This window comes from Gavialis gangeticus, unplaced genomic scaffold (genome assembly GCF_001723915.1).
Source record: "Gavialis gangeticus isolate Ggan-Ray unplaced genomic scaffold, GavGan_comp1, whole genome shotgun sequence".
Taxonomy (NCBI): domain Eukaryota; kingdom Metazoa; phylum Chordata; order Crocodylia; family Gavialidae; genus Gavialis; species Gavialis gangeticus.
Window position 1 is genome coordinate 45,890,440 of NW_017728994.1, and position 15,378 is coordinate 45,905,817.

At 57.3% G+C, this 15,378-nt stretch overlaps 1 protein-coding gene across 2 annotated transcripts in view; it reads left to right on the forward strand.

The window, feature by feature from the left end:
* CUNH10orf76 (chromosome unknown C10orf76 homolog) overlaps positions 1-15,378 on the forward strand; it is an 88,874-nt gene that overhangs the window by 285 nt on the left and 73,211 nt on the right. Inside the window, exons 2-7 of one of the 2 annotated variants that reach the window (XM_019502705.1) lie at positions 6,916-7,026; positions 7,219-7,275; positions 8,197-8,343; positions 9,047-9,154; positions 11,174-11,266; positions 12,642-12,716. In XM_019502705.1, the coding sequence (XP_019358250.1) occupies positions 6,925-7,026; positions 7,219-7,275; positions 8,197-8,343; positions 9,047-9,154; positions 11,174-11,266; positions 12,642-12,716 (582 nt within the window). In that variant the 5' untranslated portion in view covers positions 6,916-6,924. Of the gene's footprint in view, positions 1-6,915; positions 7,027-7,218; positions 7,276-8,196; positions 8,344-9,046; positions 9,155-11,173; positions 11,267-12,641; positions 12,717-15,378 lie in introns of those variants that run through there. The other variant, XM_019502706.1, reaches the window with a different exon arrangement.

Here is a 15,378-nt window from a genome sequence, read left to right on the forward strand (position 1 = left end):
CCCCCGCCCCGCCCCCCATGCAGCCCTGGGGGTCCCCACCTGCTCCCCAAGCATTTCAGGGGGGCCCTACTTGCATCCTTAGGCAGCCCTGGGGGGCCCCAGCTGCCCCTCATACGGGCATGAGGGCTCCCAGCTCTCCTACACAGCCCTGGGGTCCCTATTGGCGCCCCCAGCGCAGGCCTGGTGGGGGAGCTGGAGCCTCGCCGTGGGGCAGCCCCTGGCCCTCGCGGCGATGCCCCGTCCGTGCCCCTTGGCTTGGCCCTGTAAGGCTGGATTGGGGCCCAGACCCGGGGGGCAGAAGCTGGGCGCTGCGACGCCCCGGGGTGCCGCGAGGCGCCTGGAGGGGTGCGAACAGGTTTCAAGCACGCGGAGCCGGCTGGCGCGGGAGACTGCTGTGGTCTTTGGAGGCCGGCAGGAGACAAGGGGATGCTGAGAGCCGGTGCCGTCCCAGGGGGGCACAGGGTCCAGCAGGGGCCGAGCCCCCTTCTGCCTTGACCCCTAGGTTAAGGACAAGGAGGAGCTGGTCAGCGCGAGCCTGGGCCCTGGCACGCCTGTCATTGCGGGCATCTTACATTCGCGTGTCTGGCCCTGGAAGTTGTTACTTGCGGCTGCCCCCCCGAGCTAGTCGGTCTCAGAGGTGCTGCCCTGCCTTGCCTTCTGCAGGCAGCTGGGGAGGGCTGTGAATGGGCAGTGGGGCAGCGTGGCTGCAGTTTTAGGGGGGAGAAGGGGCCCACGGTGTTTAGCTCTTGGAGGAATCCTTCTTGGTGGGGGATTGCCAGTGTCCGTGTGGGGCTGGACGTGGCCGGCTTGCCCGTCCACTCAGTGGCAAGACGATGGAGGTGGAGCGCAACGGCCTTGCGGAGGGATGGCATGCAAAGGGACACGACACTCCGGGCTGAAGAGCTGAACCAGTGGAAAGGGGGTGCAGGATGCGGCGCCCGTGGATCTATGCCGTCTCCGGAGGGGGAGCTCCAGTCTGCATGGGAGGAGAGGAAGGACCGGACTGCAGCATTGTTGCTGTGGGCGAAGTGGGCGGGAGAGCAGGGGTGTAACCCGTGCCTGCTGTGGCGGCCCGTGCCGGGTGGCAGCCCAGTGGCGTGCCCTTCCCTGGTGCATGGCCATGGTGCACGCTGTAGGCCAGACCAGAGGTGTGCACGTCTGCCCCCATCCTGGGCAGGGGAGAGCCGTGTTCCCGCGTGGAGGTGTGGGCTGGAGGGGAGGCACCAGCTCAGACCTTTGTTACGAGTGAGCAAAACTGAAAGGTCAATGTGCTTGTCGCTGGTGGCTTGGGCGCTCCAGAGAAGCTGGGCCTGTTTGGTCACTGGAGCGGCACGGAGACACTTTCCTGCCTCTCGTGCAGTCCCCGCACCATCCTGGCTGCAATGCTGCAGGACATCCGACGTGGGAAGGGCTGACTCGGTGGCCAGAAGCCCGAGCAGTTCGAGTTCTCTTGCCCTGTTTGCACAGCGTGCCGGGTGCTTTCTAGGTGGATTGGGAGACGAGTTCCCCTTCCAGCTGTTTCCGTGCTCCCGGATGGGTGCTGCAGGGCTTGGATGTGGCCCCAGCTACATGTAAAACTTGGGGTCAGGCGAGAGGGGTGGTTCGTGCAAAGTGCTCAGAAAAGTGGCTGCCTTGGGGCTGAACCCTTTAGGAGCCTGGTGGTAGGTGTAAGCAGGCTGAGGCTGCCTTTGTATGGGGTCGCTGAGCATGGCTTTGCTTTTGACTTGGAGGATAAAGCACAGGAGGTGGCAGATCATGCATAAACCCCTCACACGACCTGAGCTCCCATCCAGCGCTCCTTCCCCGGGGGAGGCCGGAGCCCTTCATCACTTTCCTTGCTATAGGGGAGCGTTCTGGGCTGGGCTTTGCTTCTGTGTCAGAGATCCAGTCCTCCCAGGGCCGCTCCCCAGCCGTCGCTTGGCCTGTGTCTACAACCCACCCCCTTGTTGGGGAAGCACTGACTCACTTCCCTTCCTGCCCAAAGCTGCTTTTTTCTCTACCTGCTGCTTTCCCAGGCCTGCTGAAGGGCGCTCTGTGCTTGAAGCCCTGTCTAGCATCTCTCCCAGCTAGACATTGGCTCCAATAAAAGATATCCACAAAAAACCCTTCTCAGATTTGTCCTGAGAGTTCTCCAGCACCTCCTGTCTCCGTGTCTTGCAGCTGGGCTAGGAAGAACGTGGCTTTACTAGTCCCAGCCACTTCCATTTCTCTCCTTGGGCCAAGTCCAGTCAATTGAGTGAAGTGCTCCCACGGTCTCTAGCTCGTCGTGTGAGGGCAGAGGCTTGGTTGGCAAGATGAGTGTGCGTAGACCAGTGATTCTCAACTGGATGCAGCTACAGCCTGGGGGGGCCGCAACATGCTTTCAGGGGTGCCGTGGGGTGCTGTGCTGTGGTTGCACTGGGAGGGGTACGTGCAAATGTGATCCACAGGATAAACCTTGGGGCTTCTAACAGGGATCCAGAGTGCGAACACCGCTCTGCCTGGCTGTTGAGTTCTTTGCAACAGGGGATTGCTCTATGATTTTTCTCTAGTCAAAGAAAGAGGGTAGACAAACAGTTTGGCATTTTCCAAGTGGGGCCTGGGCTCTAACCAGGTGGAGAACTACTGACATAGGCTGTGGGGTCACGTGCAGCTGTTTTGCCAGTCACTGTTACAAAACTACGTTCTAGGCACGGGATGGGGGCTGGACTGGGCCAATGATCCTGCTGGCACCAACCCCGCAGGGTCCCGGCTGGGGGGTCTTGCCCCCGTGCTCAGGTTCAGCCCCACGCTGCACTGGGGCAGGAAGGGATTTCCCCCCTGCTCAGACTGGTGTGGACTGGGGGGGTTTTGCCTTCCTCTGCAGCAGGGGCACAGCCTTGGCCTGGGCTCTCTGCAGTGCCCATGAACCCCCTTGGCAGCAGCAGGATGTTGGTCATCGCAGCCCCGCTGTATCCGGGGGCGGGGGCAGAGGTGGGGCAATGCCTGGGCTGTGTCAGGGTGACTAGTTTTGCTTTGAGGTCAGACACAGGGTTTGTCTGGGCTGCTTTGGACAGGCCTGATCCTGCCCCAGGCAGGGCTGGGACTGGATGTGACCCTGCAGCTCCCTGCTAGCCCCATGGCTCTAGGATTCTGCGCTTTACCAGCTCGCTGAGCGCATGTGCTATGGGGTCCTGGTGAAGGGATAAACGCAATGCCCATCCTACCAGCCTCAGGCATGCCATTGTGCAGAGAACAGAACAACCATCCACGGTGCGGGGGTGTGGGGCGGTCATCCATCTCAGAGCTATTAGCATGGCTGAGTCTAGTCCCTAGTGGTGCTGGACTCAGAGACATTACCTTTTAAATCAAGATGATCCCCTAGCACATCCCAGGCTTTCAGGGCGCCAGCGCTACTGAACAGGAAAGCTGAAAGACGAACCCTGGACCTCGGACTTGCAGATCGAGTGCGAGCTTGATTCCAGCGTCATGCCTTTCCCAGCCCTGAAAACCCTGCTGTATCAAGAGGCAAATGTTTGAGGATGCCACGTTGGCTTGATGGACCACACAATGGCACTGGCTGGCCTGGACCGGGGAAGCCCTTCCCAAGGGCTGGGCACAACAATCAGGTACAGCATCCGTCTCGGCTGCATTGCCAGTCAAAGAATAGATGTTACACAGCAAACCTTGGGCTCTGCACAGGGAGGCGTGGGCCAGAGCGCGATCCTCTGCCAATACGAGCACGCCCAGCTATGTAAGCACTCGTTCGGAGCCATGGGGCGTGCTCTGACTGGCCTCTTGCTCACCATTGCTCTTGGTGTTGCCCTGCCTGGGTCTGTGTTGTTAGAGGCCGTCACCTGCAAGCAGCATTCTGGAGCTGGCATGCCATGCCATGCCAAAGGAACAGCTCAATCCACATTGGGTGGCAAAATCTCAGAGCGGTCACTTGTTGCTTGGGCAGTGTCCGGCTGGTCTGCTGTCTGCCTCGGACCGATGGGGAGATCCCTGCTTGCCTGAACGGACCAATGCTGCTCTGACTTCAGCTGAAGAGAGAAACGCGAGTCTGTGGCCGGTGCGTCACCTTCCCTGGACACCCCATTGCTGACCTTGGGCAGCTGTTCTCAGGCCAAAAAACATTTAAAGATTAGTTTGACTGGGCATCAGGGAGCAAGAGACCCTCCAAGAATGGGCTGCATTAAGTCTGGCTTCAGCAGGAGCTAGGGAGCCCCATCTCTGCCTGAATTGGCTTTTGTGACCCCCTTTGCTCCCATAGACTTAATGCTTGCTTTTCTCTCCTTGCATGGCCCCTTCTCTCTCCCTTGTCCTTTCTATTCTAACCTCTCTCTTCGTCCCCTCTGCTTTGTGCACGGACGTCCTTTCGCAGCATCTGATGAAATGAGCGTGGGTGCGCAGCAGCTTGTGCTTTCTCTCCATATCATCGTATTTAGTAGGTGCATATCTGCCCTGCCTGCTTCCCCTTGAAATGTCTGTCCTCCTTGTCTCCTTTGCCCAGCTGGCACGCCTGCATCTTCTGTTCCTTCCCTCTCTGCCATCACTGGGGTCTTTCTCACTTCCATCTCTGGATCAGCTTCTTTGTTCACAGGCGGGTTGTTATTTCTTTCCCATTCTTATCACATCACTTGTCCTGCTCTTCCCCAGCTCCTTTTTGGTGCCTTCGCTTAAATCTTTCGGCTGAGTCCAGGACTGCCCAAGCCCCAGCCCGTGGGCTGATTCTGGCCTCCAGAACTGTGGCACACAGCCTGCGGGGCTCCTCGTGGGTCAGGACGTTTGGTGGGGGGCAGCGCTGGGTGTTAACTCTGCCCTTCACTGCTGACATCCCACTGTGCAGGGCTGGGACTGGACGTGACCCCACAGCCCCCTGCCCACCTCATGGCTCTGGGTCCTATGATTTCTGTGAACACGAAGCTACTAGAGCTGTGGTGCCTGGGCTGTGTCTAGAAAAAAAGCTTGTTGACTGCAGCCAATTAGCAGAACAGCTCGCTACATCCCTCTGCTCTTGCCTGCAAAGCTTATGCTGTGATGTTGCATACGCTCAGCTCCTGTACTCCGCACAGCTGCGGGACTCCTCCATGGCTCTGGGCAGGCTTTGTTACATGGGCCTATTCCTATTGCCCAACGTACCGTACACCTGCCTGTACACCAAGAGCAAGCCACGTCCACCACCTGTCCAGGCTTTGGTGGGGAGTGGAGATTTCTGCTTCTTCCGCTGAGGTACGGCGGACCAGGTGCTGCAAGCAGTCAGCGTTGCTTGCAGTCTCTCTAACATCAGCATAGAGCTGACCAAATCCTTGTTCCTATTTCACATGGGATTTCACCGCCACCTTCCTAGACATGGGGCCAAGGCACTGAAACCCACTGCCTCTCTCCCATTCGCAAGGTGGACGTGGGGCATATTGACTTCCGTTTCCTTGACTTGATGACCCCAAAGCAGTGCCAGCTGGCTGGTCAGCTTTGCCACTGAGATTCATTAGTGGTAATCCAATTACCGGTGTGCGTGTGGATGGGTGTGTTTGGAGGCGGGGGCTGCCTCAGATGCAGAAACTTGTGATTCTCTTTGGGAAGCCTGTTACGGGCCATCTAGGCTTGGTTCTTGATTGGCTTTTGAATAGGAGCCGCTCTGTTCCCAATTACTTCTCTGATTGGGATGGCGTCTTCATTCCCATGACACCCTGAGCAAACAGTGCCAGCTCTGAGAAGGAAGCTGGCAAGAGGATTGAACAGTGCCTGACCTTTTTCTCCTTTGTCTGACTGAAACCTGCCCTTGATGTTGCATTTAAGGGCATGGTGGGCTGGGGAGGTGCCCGTCTGGTGCAGGTAACCTCTCAGTGTGGTGGCCATCATGCTGTCTGAGCCCGTGCCCACTGCCGAGGGACCCCAGATCTCAGCTCCAGAGCTGGGGTCCAGGCATCCTTCAACCCTGCTGGCCAAGGGAAGGCCGAGCTCCCCCCATGCAGTGGGTCAGGTGCCCGGCGCTGGAGATCGCACTCCCCCAGGCTGGGGGGCTGCAGACTCCCAGAGGCTGGGAGAGCTTGGAAGAGTTTGCAGCATATTTGCCTCCCCTGTATAATGGGTGCATGGCCTGGACGGGTGCTGGGGTCCGTGCAGCTCCCTTGGTGATGAGGTGCATATGGCAGCGTCTAGGCAAAGGCAGCCTGTTGTCTTGATGGTAGGCTTATGTTGTGTTTAGATGATGGGCTTGGGCTGGCTTAGGCAGGGCTGGACTGGATGTGACCCTGCAGCTCCCTGCCAGCCCCATGGCTCTGGGACTCAGTGATTCTGTATGATCTCTTCCCTGGAGCTGTTGCTATCTCCTCTCTCCCGGCGGCACCGTTTGAAGGCTGTTGTGGGCCCCCGGTTGAGAACCATGGCTGGGGAGTCCCCTCCCTGCCCTTTACCCGGCTTCTAGTGCTGCCGCCCATTCCAGGCCCAGGTCTAGGGCAGAAGTGCAAGAGGGCCAGAGCCTGCGAGGGGTTCAGGCACTGCTCTCTGTACTGCCTTTCCCTCGCCCCACACACCAAATCGGGGCGAGATGCCGGGCAGTGCATGTAGAAGCCGTAGGTGGGATTGTTGCTTCCTGGTGCCCCAGGGAGTGCTTGCTGCCAGGTGTGGTGGAGGCCGGGAGCTCGGTGGGCTTCAAAGCGGGACCTTGCTGGAGAAACAACCTCCTTGGGTGGTGTTGCAGGGGTGAGCAGGAGCCCTCTTGCTCCTGGACAGCAGCGAGGAAGGGACCTGCCCCTCTGTCAGTCGTTCTGTAGCCGTGCACTGCAGCCGGTCTCCACGCTTCGCTTTGCAGCAGGAGCCCGGGTCTGAGTCCATGCCTGTGCCCCCTCCACGTCCGACCTGCTGGGGACTGTGGCTGCTTGCATGCACGTAGAGCTGCCTTCTAGGCCCCCTTGGAGAAACCTTTTTCTGATGTCCGGTGTCTCTCATCCGCAGGCCGCCGCCATGGCGCTGGCAGAGAAGAAGGGCGGGTTGCTGCGGAAATCCTCCGCCTCCAAGAAGCCGCTGAAGGAGAAGGTCGTACTCATGTATGACGAGATCTTCACGGTAAGAGGCCGGTGGGTCCTGGTGAAACAGCTCTATGTCCAGGCAGAGTTGCTGGGAGGGGGGTCCCAGCTCAGGCTTGGCACAGCTCTGGGGGGCTGCACTCTGAGCACCCCGGTGCCGGGGAGCCGTGTCGGCTCTAGCGACCGGCCATGGCAGCTCACAGGTTCTCACGGGAACGTCCTTCTCTTTCAGATAGATGACCCCAGCAAGCGCAACCCGCGGTTCTGGGAGGAGCTGTTCCTCATGAAGGTGATGGCAGGGGGGACACTCGCCCCCATGCCCTGGGGTTTTCCATGTGCCTGGCAGGTTTGGCTGCCCCAGCTCTTCCCATTCCCCCTGAGTCCACAGCAGCTGGGGAAATGCATTTGTCACGAACCTGGTTGTGTTCTGGGGGCTCATAGGGCATCATGAAGGTTTTTCTGCCTTTATTTCCCCAATAGGGCACATGTGGCCTGGTTGAAAAGCCTACGTTCAGCTGCTCCACGTAGATTACTGCTATCGCTGTGCAGGTTGTGTTATTCTGCCTGCAGACACCTGTGTGGTTTTGGACATCAGAAGATCTTGGGGTGCAGACTTAAGGAAAGAGAGGGCACACCTTCTGTGTCTCTCTTGCTATAGTGGGCAGTGCTGGTGGGGGCTGTTTGTGACGTGTCCAGGATCTTTGGATACCAGGCTTTGGAGGTTCAGGATCCCCAGCAGTGGGGGTGACAGGTCCAGCAGGAAGGCTGGACACCAAAAATACTGGCAGGACCCTTGAGGGCTTGGGTGTAGGCAGATGAAAGGGGAGGAAACTGCTTGTCTTTGTTGTCTCCAAACCTATGGTCGGTTTTCCTCATCTGCGTCTTTTCTCCTTTTTATCCTTCTGTGCTTTGTCTCTACCAATTGCCCATGGTAAGAGTGATCTCTGGGCAAGTGGTATCCCCGGCTAGCCCACTCTGGAAAGTGGGACCTAAAGTTTCTTCCACCCCCCAAAGGCGGAGTCCTGCTGCAGCTGCGAGGTCTGGTATAGGGCAGTGGTGCAGAGGCTTGCAGGGGTGAGGCGTTATCCCAGGGCAAACCTTGATCTGCTCCTCGGGACGGGCAGTGTAACAGCGGGGGGGAAACGTGGGGCTTTGGGGATGCTCTGCTGAGGGGTTGTGATGGTGTTTGTTAACCTTCCTTTCTCTGCAGGTGAACCTGGAGTACCTGGAGGGGAAGCTGGAGGCACTGGATGGCGAGGAGCTCATGAAGATAAAGGACAACATTAACTGCTTGTTCCAGCACTGCATCCAGGCCCTGGCAGAGGAGCACCCCATCAGGGTGGTCAACGCGCTGCAGGTATCTGCTGGGAACAAGCTCCTCTCAGCTTCTCTCCCTGCCGAGCTTCAAGGCACCGGGGATCCCGCCGGACATGGGGACCAGGAACTTGTTTTGAAGCTGGACTCCGTGCTGATGAAGCATGGTGGAGGATGGGGTGGGCCTCGAGGGAGAGAAGGGCTCCCCGGTGCTCAGAGTTGCTGTCCTTGGAGTCTCCCAAGGGGAGCATGGTTTCCCTCTGCCCTCGGGGATCCCTGACAGCCAAGATAAAAGGGCAGTGAAATCTGCCAGCAGACTTACCTGGTCTTATGGCTCTACCCCTGGGGGTCCTTAAATAGGCAGAATGTGATTCTCTCTGCATCCGAGAGAGGATTTTTTCTGATGGGGGACTCTAGCCAGTGCTGATCACAGGGTCCAGCCCTTCCTTGGAGTCCCTGGCCAGCTTTGCCCAGGCTTCCCCGCTCATACGTGGTTCTGGCTGTGCACCGTTGCAAGACAACAAAGGTGACTGTGGGGAGGAGATGCAGCAAAGATGCCTCTGTATGGAGCGCTGGTTAGCTCAGGGTGGGATAATGCTGGCCGAGATGCTGAGATTTGGGAGCCCGAGGATGATGGAGCAGCTGGGAGGGGCAGGGTGTTTGGCATCTGGGCCGTGAGCTGGGCTGGCCAGGGGCAGTGTGGGCATGGCCTGACTCTGATACTCCCTTCCCTCTGCCCCACTCAGACGCTCTGTGCCTTGATTCGTGGTGTGCACCAGAAGAACAAATCCACCTCAGGCTTCGACATCATCAACATGCTCATGGGATTCGACAAGGCGGAGCTGTGCATGAAGGTGAGATGCACGGAGGGGTTGGCGGAAATACTGCGCCGGGGCTCGGAGCGGAGCAGTTTGTGACTGACCTGGCATGGTGGCGGGGGGTCCCTTTTCCTGAAGTTTAATTGCGTGGCTTAGATGCATTGGCCATGACAAACAAGCTGTATGTGAGCATTAGCTCATCCCAGGCCATTGCATCACAGCCTTGTCACTTGGGCTTGGTTTCTGTGCCTATCGCCCTCCTCCTGGCATTCTCAGCGCCCCCAGTCGTGGTGTAGATGGGAGGTCCTGCATGCCTTGCAGACTCTCCCCAGGGTTCCCCAGGGTCTTGAGGGGCAGACATGTAGATCATTAACTGTGGGGCAGCAGGGTGTGGGGATTTATCCCCCGGCAGCTGCTCTGGGGTGGCAGCCGTGTACTGTTTGCCCTGCAGGGCATGGCAGCTGGCCCTGGCAGCTTCACTCTGTGGTGCCGGGCTAAGCCAAGCCATGATGCAGCTGGGAGGCAGTTAATCCCCACTCCCCGGACCCTACAGGAAGCTGTCTGCAGCCCTGCGTCCTTCCTCTGAGCAGATGGACAGTTAAAATACATCTCTAGCAACAGTGCTCATCAGCCAATTGTGCTGCTGCTAAATTAGATATGTGTTACACTGATAGTGGTCAGCGGTTTGAGCCCACTGGCCTCATGAGAGCTACCACGGACTGGGTCAGAGCCCAGGTCCGTTGTGTCCAGTCTTCGGTGTCACATGGCAGCAGAGAGCAGAGGCTGGAAGGAAGAGTGACCTGCGTCTGAGCAGGGTTTTCCTGTTCCTCTCTCCCTTTCAGCCTTTAAGGTCCAGGCAGGTCTGATGCAGAGGCCGTGCCCCTCACTCCCATGCTCCATAGTGACCAGGGCCCCTTTCCTCCAAGCACGTGTCCGACCCTGTGTGAATCTGGCTTAGCTCTCACCTCCCACCACATCTGGGGGCCACGAGCTCCCCCGTTTAGTCCCAGACTGGGAGAAACAGAGCATCCTGGTGTTCGTCTTAAACTGCCAGCCTGCTCGTGTCTTCCCATGACCCCCCATGCTCTTGTGTGATGAGGGACAATCAGTGATAAATTGCTAGTGACTTTCTCTTTACCATTAAGTATTTTGTGCGAATCAGCCAGGGAGGTGTCAGGAGTTCTCAGGGGTTGCAGTGGGGCTTGAGTACCATCCACTCCCCACCCAGCGAGAGGGAACAATGCAGTTCTCTCAGACCTTGTGCTGCAATTATGCAGGATGTTATTAACACCAAGACTTGGTGGTGAGGCACGGATGAGCCCCAGGCAGCCATCAGGGCACATCAGACGCACACCACCACATTGGTTTCATGTATGAGCTTGGCCACGTTGGGTTTTGTTGGTACTATGGAGAGTGCATGCCGTGGTCAGACTCACAGCCATGCCATGCCACTGCCTGTAACCCAGTGCTGGCTGCTGGCCCCTGGGAGTCCGTGGGAGAACTGGTCAGGCCGCAGCTGGAGTACTGCGTCCAGTTCTGGGCACCCCACTTCAAGAGGGATGTGGACAACATGGAGAGGGTCCAGAGGAGGACACTTGCGTGATCAGGGGGCAGCAGGGCAGGCCCTACGAGGAGAGATGACGGGACCTGAACCTGTTCAGCCTCCACAAGAGAAGGCTGAGGGGGATCTAGTGGCCTGTTACAAACTAGTCAGAGGGGACCAGCAGGCACTGGGGGAGTCCCTGTTCCCCTGAGCACTGCCAGGAGTGACTAGGAATAACGGTCACAAGCTGGCAGAGGGGAGATTTAGGCTAGATATCAGGAGGCGCGACTTCATGGTCAGGGTGGCTAGGATCTGGAACCAACTTCCAGGAGAAGTGGTGCTGGCTCCTACTCTGGGGGTCTTCAAAAGGAGGCTGGATGAACACCTTGCTGGGGTCGTTTGACCCCAGTACTCTTTCCTGCCCACAGCAGGGGGGTCGGATTTGATGATCTGCTCAGGTCCCATCCAACTTTACTAACTATGAAACTATGAAACCGTGCCTTCCCCTCCAGAATCTCATGGAGAGCTTGGACGCTCTGCTCTGCGCAGAAGGTTCAGAAAGCTTGAAGAGCTTGTGCCTGAAGCTGCTCCTCTGCTTGGTTACGGTAAATCACCCCACGGGGCATTTGCTGGGGGGCTCCAATCATCTGCCTCTGGCAGGCACAGGCAGCTGGTGCCAGAGGGGGCTTGAGGTGCCTGTGAGGGCATGAGATGAGTCCTCCAGGGCCATGTCCCACCCCTTGGTAAACTCTCAGCTTCCACTAAATGCCTTGGAGGGGACCAGCAGGATGGAGAGAGAAGGGAGTCCAGGAGTGGGAGAAGGAGGGTACTGGGGGCAGGCATGAGGTAACTGGGGAGAAGAGACTGAGATAGGTGTGGGCATGGTTGGATCTAGGATTTTGTAAAGGGTGATGCAGATTCCCTAGAACACAACACCCATGTTTTTCTCCAGGTAAAAAGACGGTAGAAGCTGTACTAGCCTGCTAGGGGCTGGAGCTGTGTTAACGCAGTTTTTAAGATGGAAGCAAAGATGCACGCGACTTTACTGGAGCGTGCCTGATGAGCTAGATTAGACGTGAAGTCTGACAAACGCACCAAGCTTGGCCAAAGCAGTCAGCAAATACCGCTTTATCAGTCCTGCTGTCCTTAGAGTTGAATGCACATTTCCTATTCAGGTTCATAAAGCAAAATTGTGCTTTCTGGAGCACACTGACAGTGCACCCAGCGTGGTGCTGTCAGTCATTTCCATGTGGGAGTTGCTGTGACCACACCAGAGTTAAGGTGTTTAGCTAGGACTGGAAGCAGCCTGTGGGGCTGCAGAACAGAAGAGGGGGCTGAGAGGCAGCAAAACGGTCAGGGAAAGGCCTGACTAATGGAACTTCGAGGCCATTAGAAAGGAGAGAGGGTCGTTAGCACCTGAGCTGAGCAGGAATCAGGTATGTGATAATGAGCCAGGATGCCGTCAGCCCTGCTGGAAGGGAAATGCTGCAGCCCTTCCAGTCAGTTGATTCTGAAGTTTAGGTAGAGCAGGGGCCAAAAGGGGTGCAATTGCCAACCCCTGGATCCACCTCTGGGTGAGGGCAGGAGTCCCTCTCTGCACCCTTCCCACTGTGTGAAAGGGGAGGCACCACCTGGTGTTGGGGTGGGGAGGGGGTTTCCTTGCAAACCTCTGGCTCACAAGGGACCCCAGCCGGACCTCCTGCTGCACAAGTTTCTGCTACTCCTGCCGTTTCCACATGGCTGCACAGAGGAGGTCCCCACGCACCAGCTGCGATGTGGGCAGTAGGTGCAGGGCAAAGGGCAGCCTGTGCTTGCCCCTTCTCGCCCCTCCCAGCTTTGGCCAATGCCTGCCCAGCCTCGTGGCTGCATGGGAGCGTCCCGCGAAGGGGGCGACGTGTCTTGTCCTGGTGCAGAAGCTGTAGCAGCGCATTGGAGGTGGGGCTGGCAGCGGGGGCGTTCAAACACTTTCTTTGTATGCAGGTGACAGACAACATCAGCCAGAACACAATCCTGGAGTACGTGATGATCAACAGCATCTTTGAAGCTATCTTACAGGTACACCGAAGCAGAAAGCACTTTCTCCAGAGCTCTCCACCCTCCACTCGCTGCTTTTCCACCAACGCTCCCTGACGTGGCGTTTTGACTCCTAAATTTGAAGCTGAGCTGCAGATTTTGATCCCTGCTGTCTTCTCACTCCAGTCCCTTGGTTTCAGTCTCAGTTGGGCTTTACAGTGTTCACGCTTCAGGCTTTGCTGCTCAGGAAGGAACAGAAAAGCTTTGCGGGCCTGATTTCAGGACAGATGCTAGAGAAGCGCCAGCTTGGAAAGTCAGCGAGTGTAGTCAGCCGTTTGCCATTCTTGGATAAGTTAGGCTTTGAAGGCGAGGAACTCGACTGGGAAAATTTAGCGCGTATACCTGCTGTGCGTCCACAGCACAGTGTGAGATGCGTGCTGGGAGGCAGGTATGTAACTGGTTAGATCATTGTGCTCAACCGGTAGTCGTCAGTGGCTCCATGTCTAATTAGGAGGCGGTATCACATGGAGTCCCCAGGGGTCTGTCCTGGGTACAGTGTTGTATAGCTTCTTCATGGATGACTTGGGTGATGTGTTCGAGCACACGTTTAGCAACTTGGCAGATGACACCGAGCTGGGTCAAGTTGCAGATGCTCTGGAAGGCAGGGCTGGGATCCAGAAGGACCTGGAGAGACTGGAGAAGTCCAGAAATCAGATGAGGTTCAGCAAGGACAAGTGCAATGTACTTTCCTTGGTGCAGAATAGTTGCGTGCATCAATCCAGCCTGGGGAAGAGCAGGCTAGGCTGCCGTGATGCAGAGAAGGACCTGGGGAACGTGGAGCACGAGCTGAACATGAGCCAGCAGCACATTTGTTGCCGAAGCCACCGGCAGCCTCCTGGGCTGTATGAACAGGAGTGTTGGTACAGATCCAGGGCTGGGATCTCCCACTCTTCAGCACCAGGGAGGCCTCCCCTGGAGCCCTGTGCCCAGCTCTGGGCCCCGCACGTCGAGGAGGACGTGGACAGGTTAGAGAGAGTCCAGTGCAGAGTGACAGCAATGACCAATGGAGGCACGATGGACGAGGCCAGGCTGAAAGAGCTGGGTGACCGAGTCTGGAGGAGAGAAGACTGGGGGGGGTGTTGATCACAGGCTTTAAGTCCCTGCAGGATGATGCCAGAGAGGATGGAGATGGGCTTTTCTCTGTGGCTGCAGGGGACAGGATTAGGAGCAACAGCCTCAAGCTGCAGCAGGGGAAACTGAGGCTGGAGAAGAGGGGGAATGTTCTGGCTCTGCAAGTGGTCCAGCACTGGAGCAGACTCCTGGAGAAGCTGTGGAGTCTCCCTCCCTGGATGTTTTCCAGAGCAAATTGGATGGACGTGTGGCTGGGCTGGTTTAGTTGGGGCTGATGCTGTTGTGAGTGGAAGCTGGATTAGATGTACCCTCGTGAGATCCTTTCCAGCCTGACTCTCCCTGGTCCCATGACATATCCTCTTGTCTGATGCTTAGAGGCGAGGGATGGGCTTTGCCCTCTGCTAAGGTGTGAGTGAGAAGCTTGTTGCTGGCTGGATGCTCGGTGGTGACCAGTGATCAAAGAATTTGTTAAAGAATTGCTTTAACAGATTCTTTGCTTCCATTTTTCTGAGCAGGGACAGGGACATCCCCCCCCACTGGGATCCCGGACAGACCCAGGAGAGGTGCACCCAGGCCCAGGGTCAGGGAGGATCTAGTCAGGGAACTTCTGGAGGGGCTGGACGTGTTCAAATCAGCTGGTCCGGATGATCTCCACCCCCAAGTGCTGAGGGGATTAGCAGAGGTCATTGCGGGAACCCTGGCATGGCTGTACGAGCACTCGTGACGCTGTGGTGAGGTGCCAGAGGACTGGAAAAGGACCAATGTGGTTCCCATTTTCAAAAAAGGGAGGAAGGAGGACCCGGGAACTATAGACCAGTTAGTCTTACCTCGTTCCTGGGGAAGCTTTTTGAGAGAATTATCCTGACTCATGTCCACGAGGGGCCAGCGGGGGAGATTATGCTTAGGGGCAACCAACACGGGTTCATTCAAGGCAGGTCCTGTCAGAGCAACCTGGTGGCCTTCTACGACCAGGTCACTAAATCCTCAGATGCAGGGGTAGCAGTGGACTTTGTCTTTCTGGACTTTTGGAAGGCCTTCGACACTGTCTCTCACCCTGTTCTCATTAAGAAACTGGGGGGCTGTGGTGTCAACACCCATACAGTCAGATGGGTCGCCAGAGAGTGGTGGTGGATGGGTCATTTTCGACCTGGAGGGATGTGGGCAGTGGGGTCCCCCAGGGCTTGGTCCTTGGGCCTGCACTGTTCAACATCTTCATCAGCGACTTGGACGAGGGGGGGAATAGCACCTTGTTCAAGTCTGCAGTTGACACTAAGATGTGGGGAGAAGCGGACACGCTGGAGGAGAGGGACAGGCCACAATTAGATCTAGACAGGTTACAGGGGTGGGTGGACGAGAACAGGATGGGATTCAACAATGACAAGTGCAAGGTGCTGCACCTGGGGAGGAAGAGCCAGCACCATCCCTACAGGCTGGGGAACTCCCTTCTCGTCAGTGCAGAGGCAGAAAAAGATCTTGGAGTCATCGTTGATGCCAAGATGAACATGGGCCGGCAGTGTGGGGACGCGGTCAGGAAAGCCAACCACACCTTGTCATTCATCCACAGATGCATCTC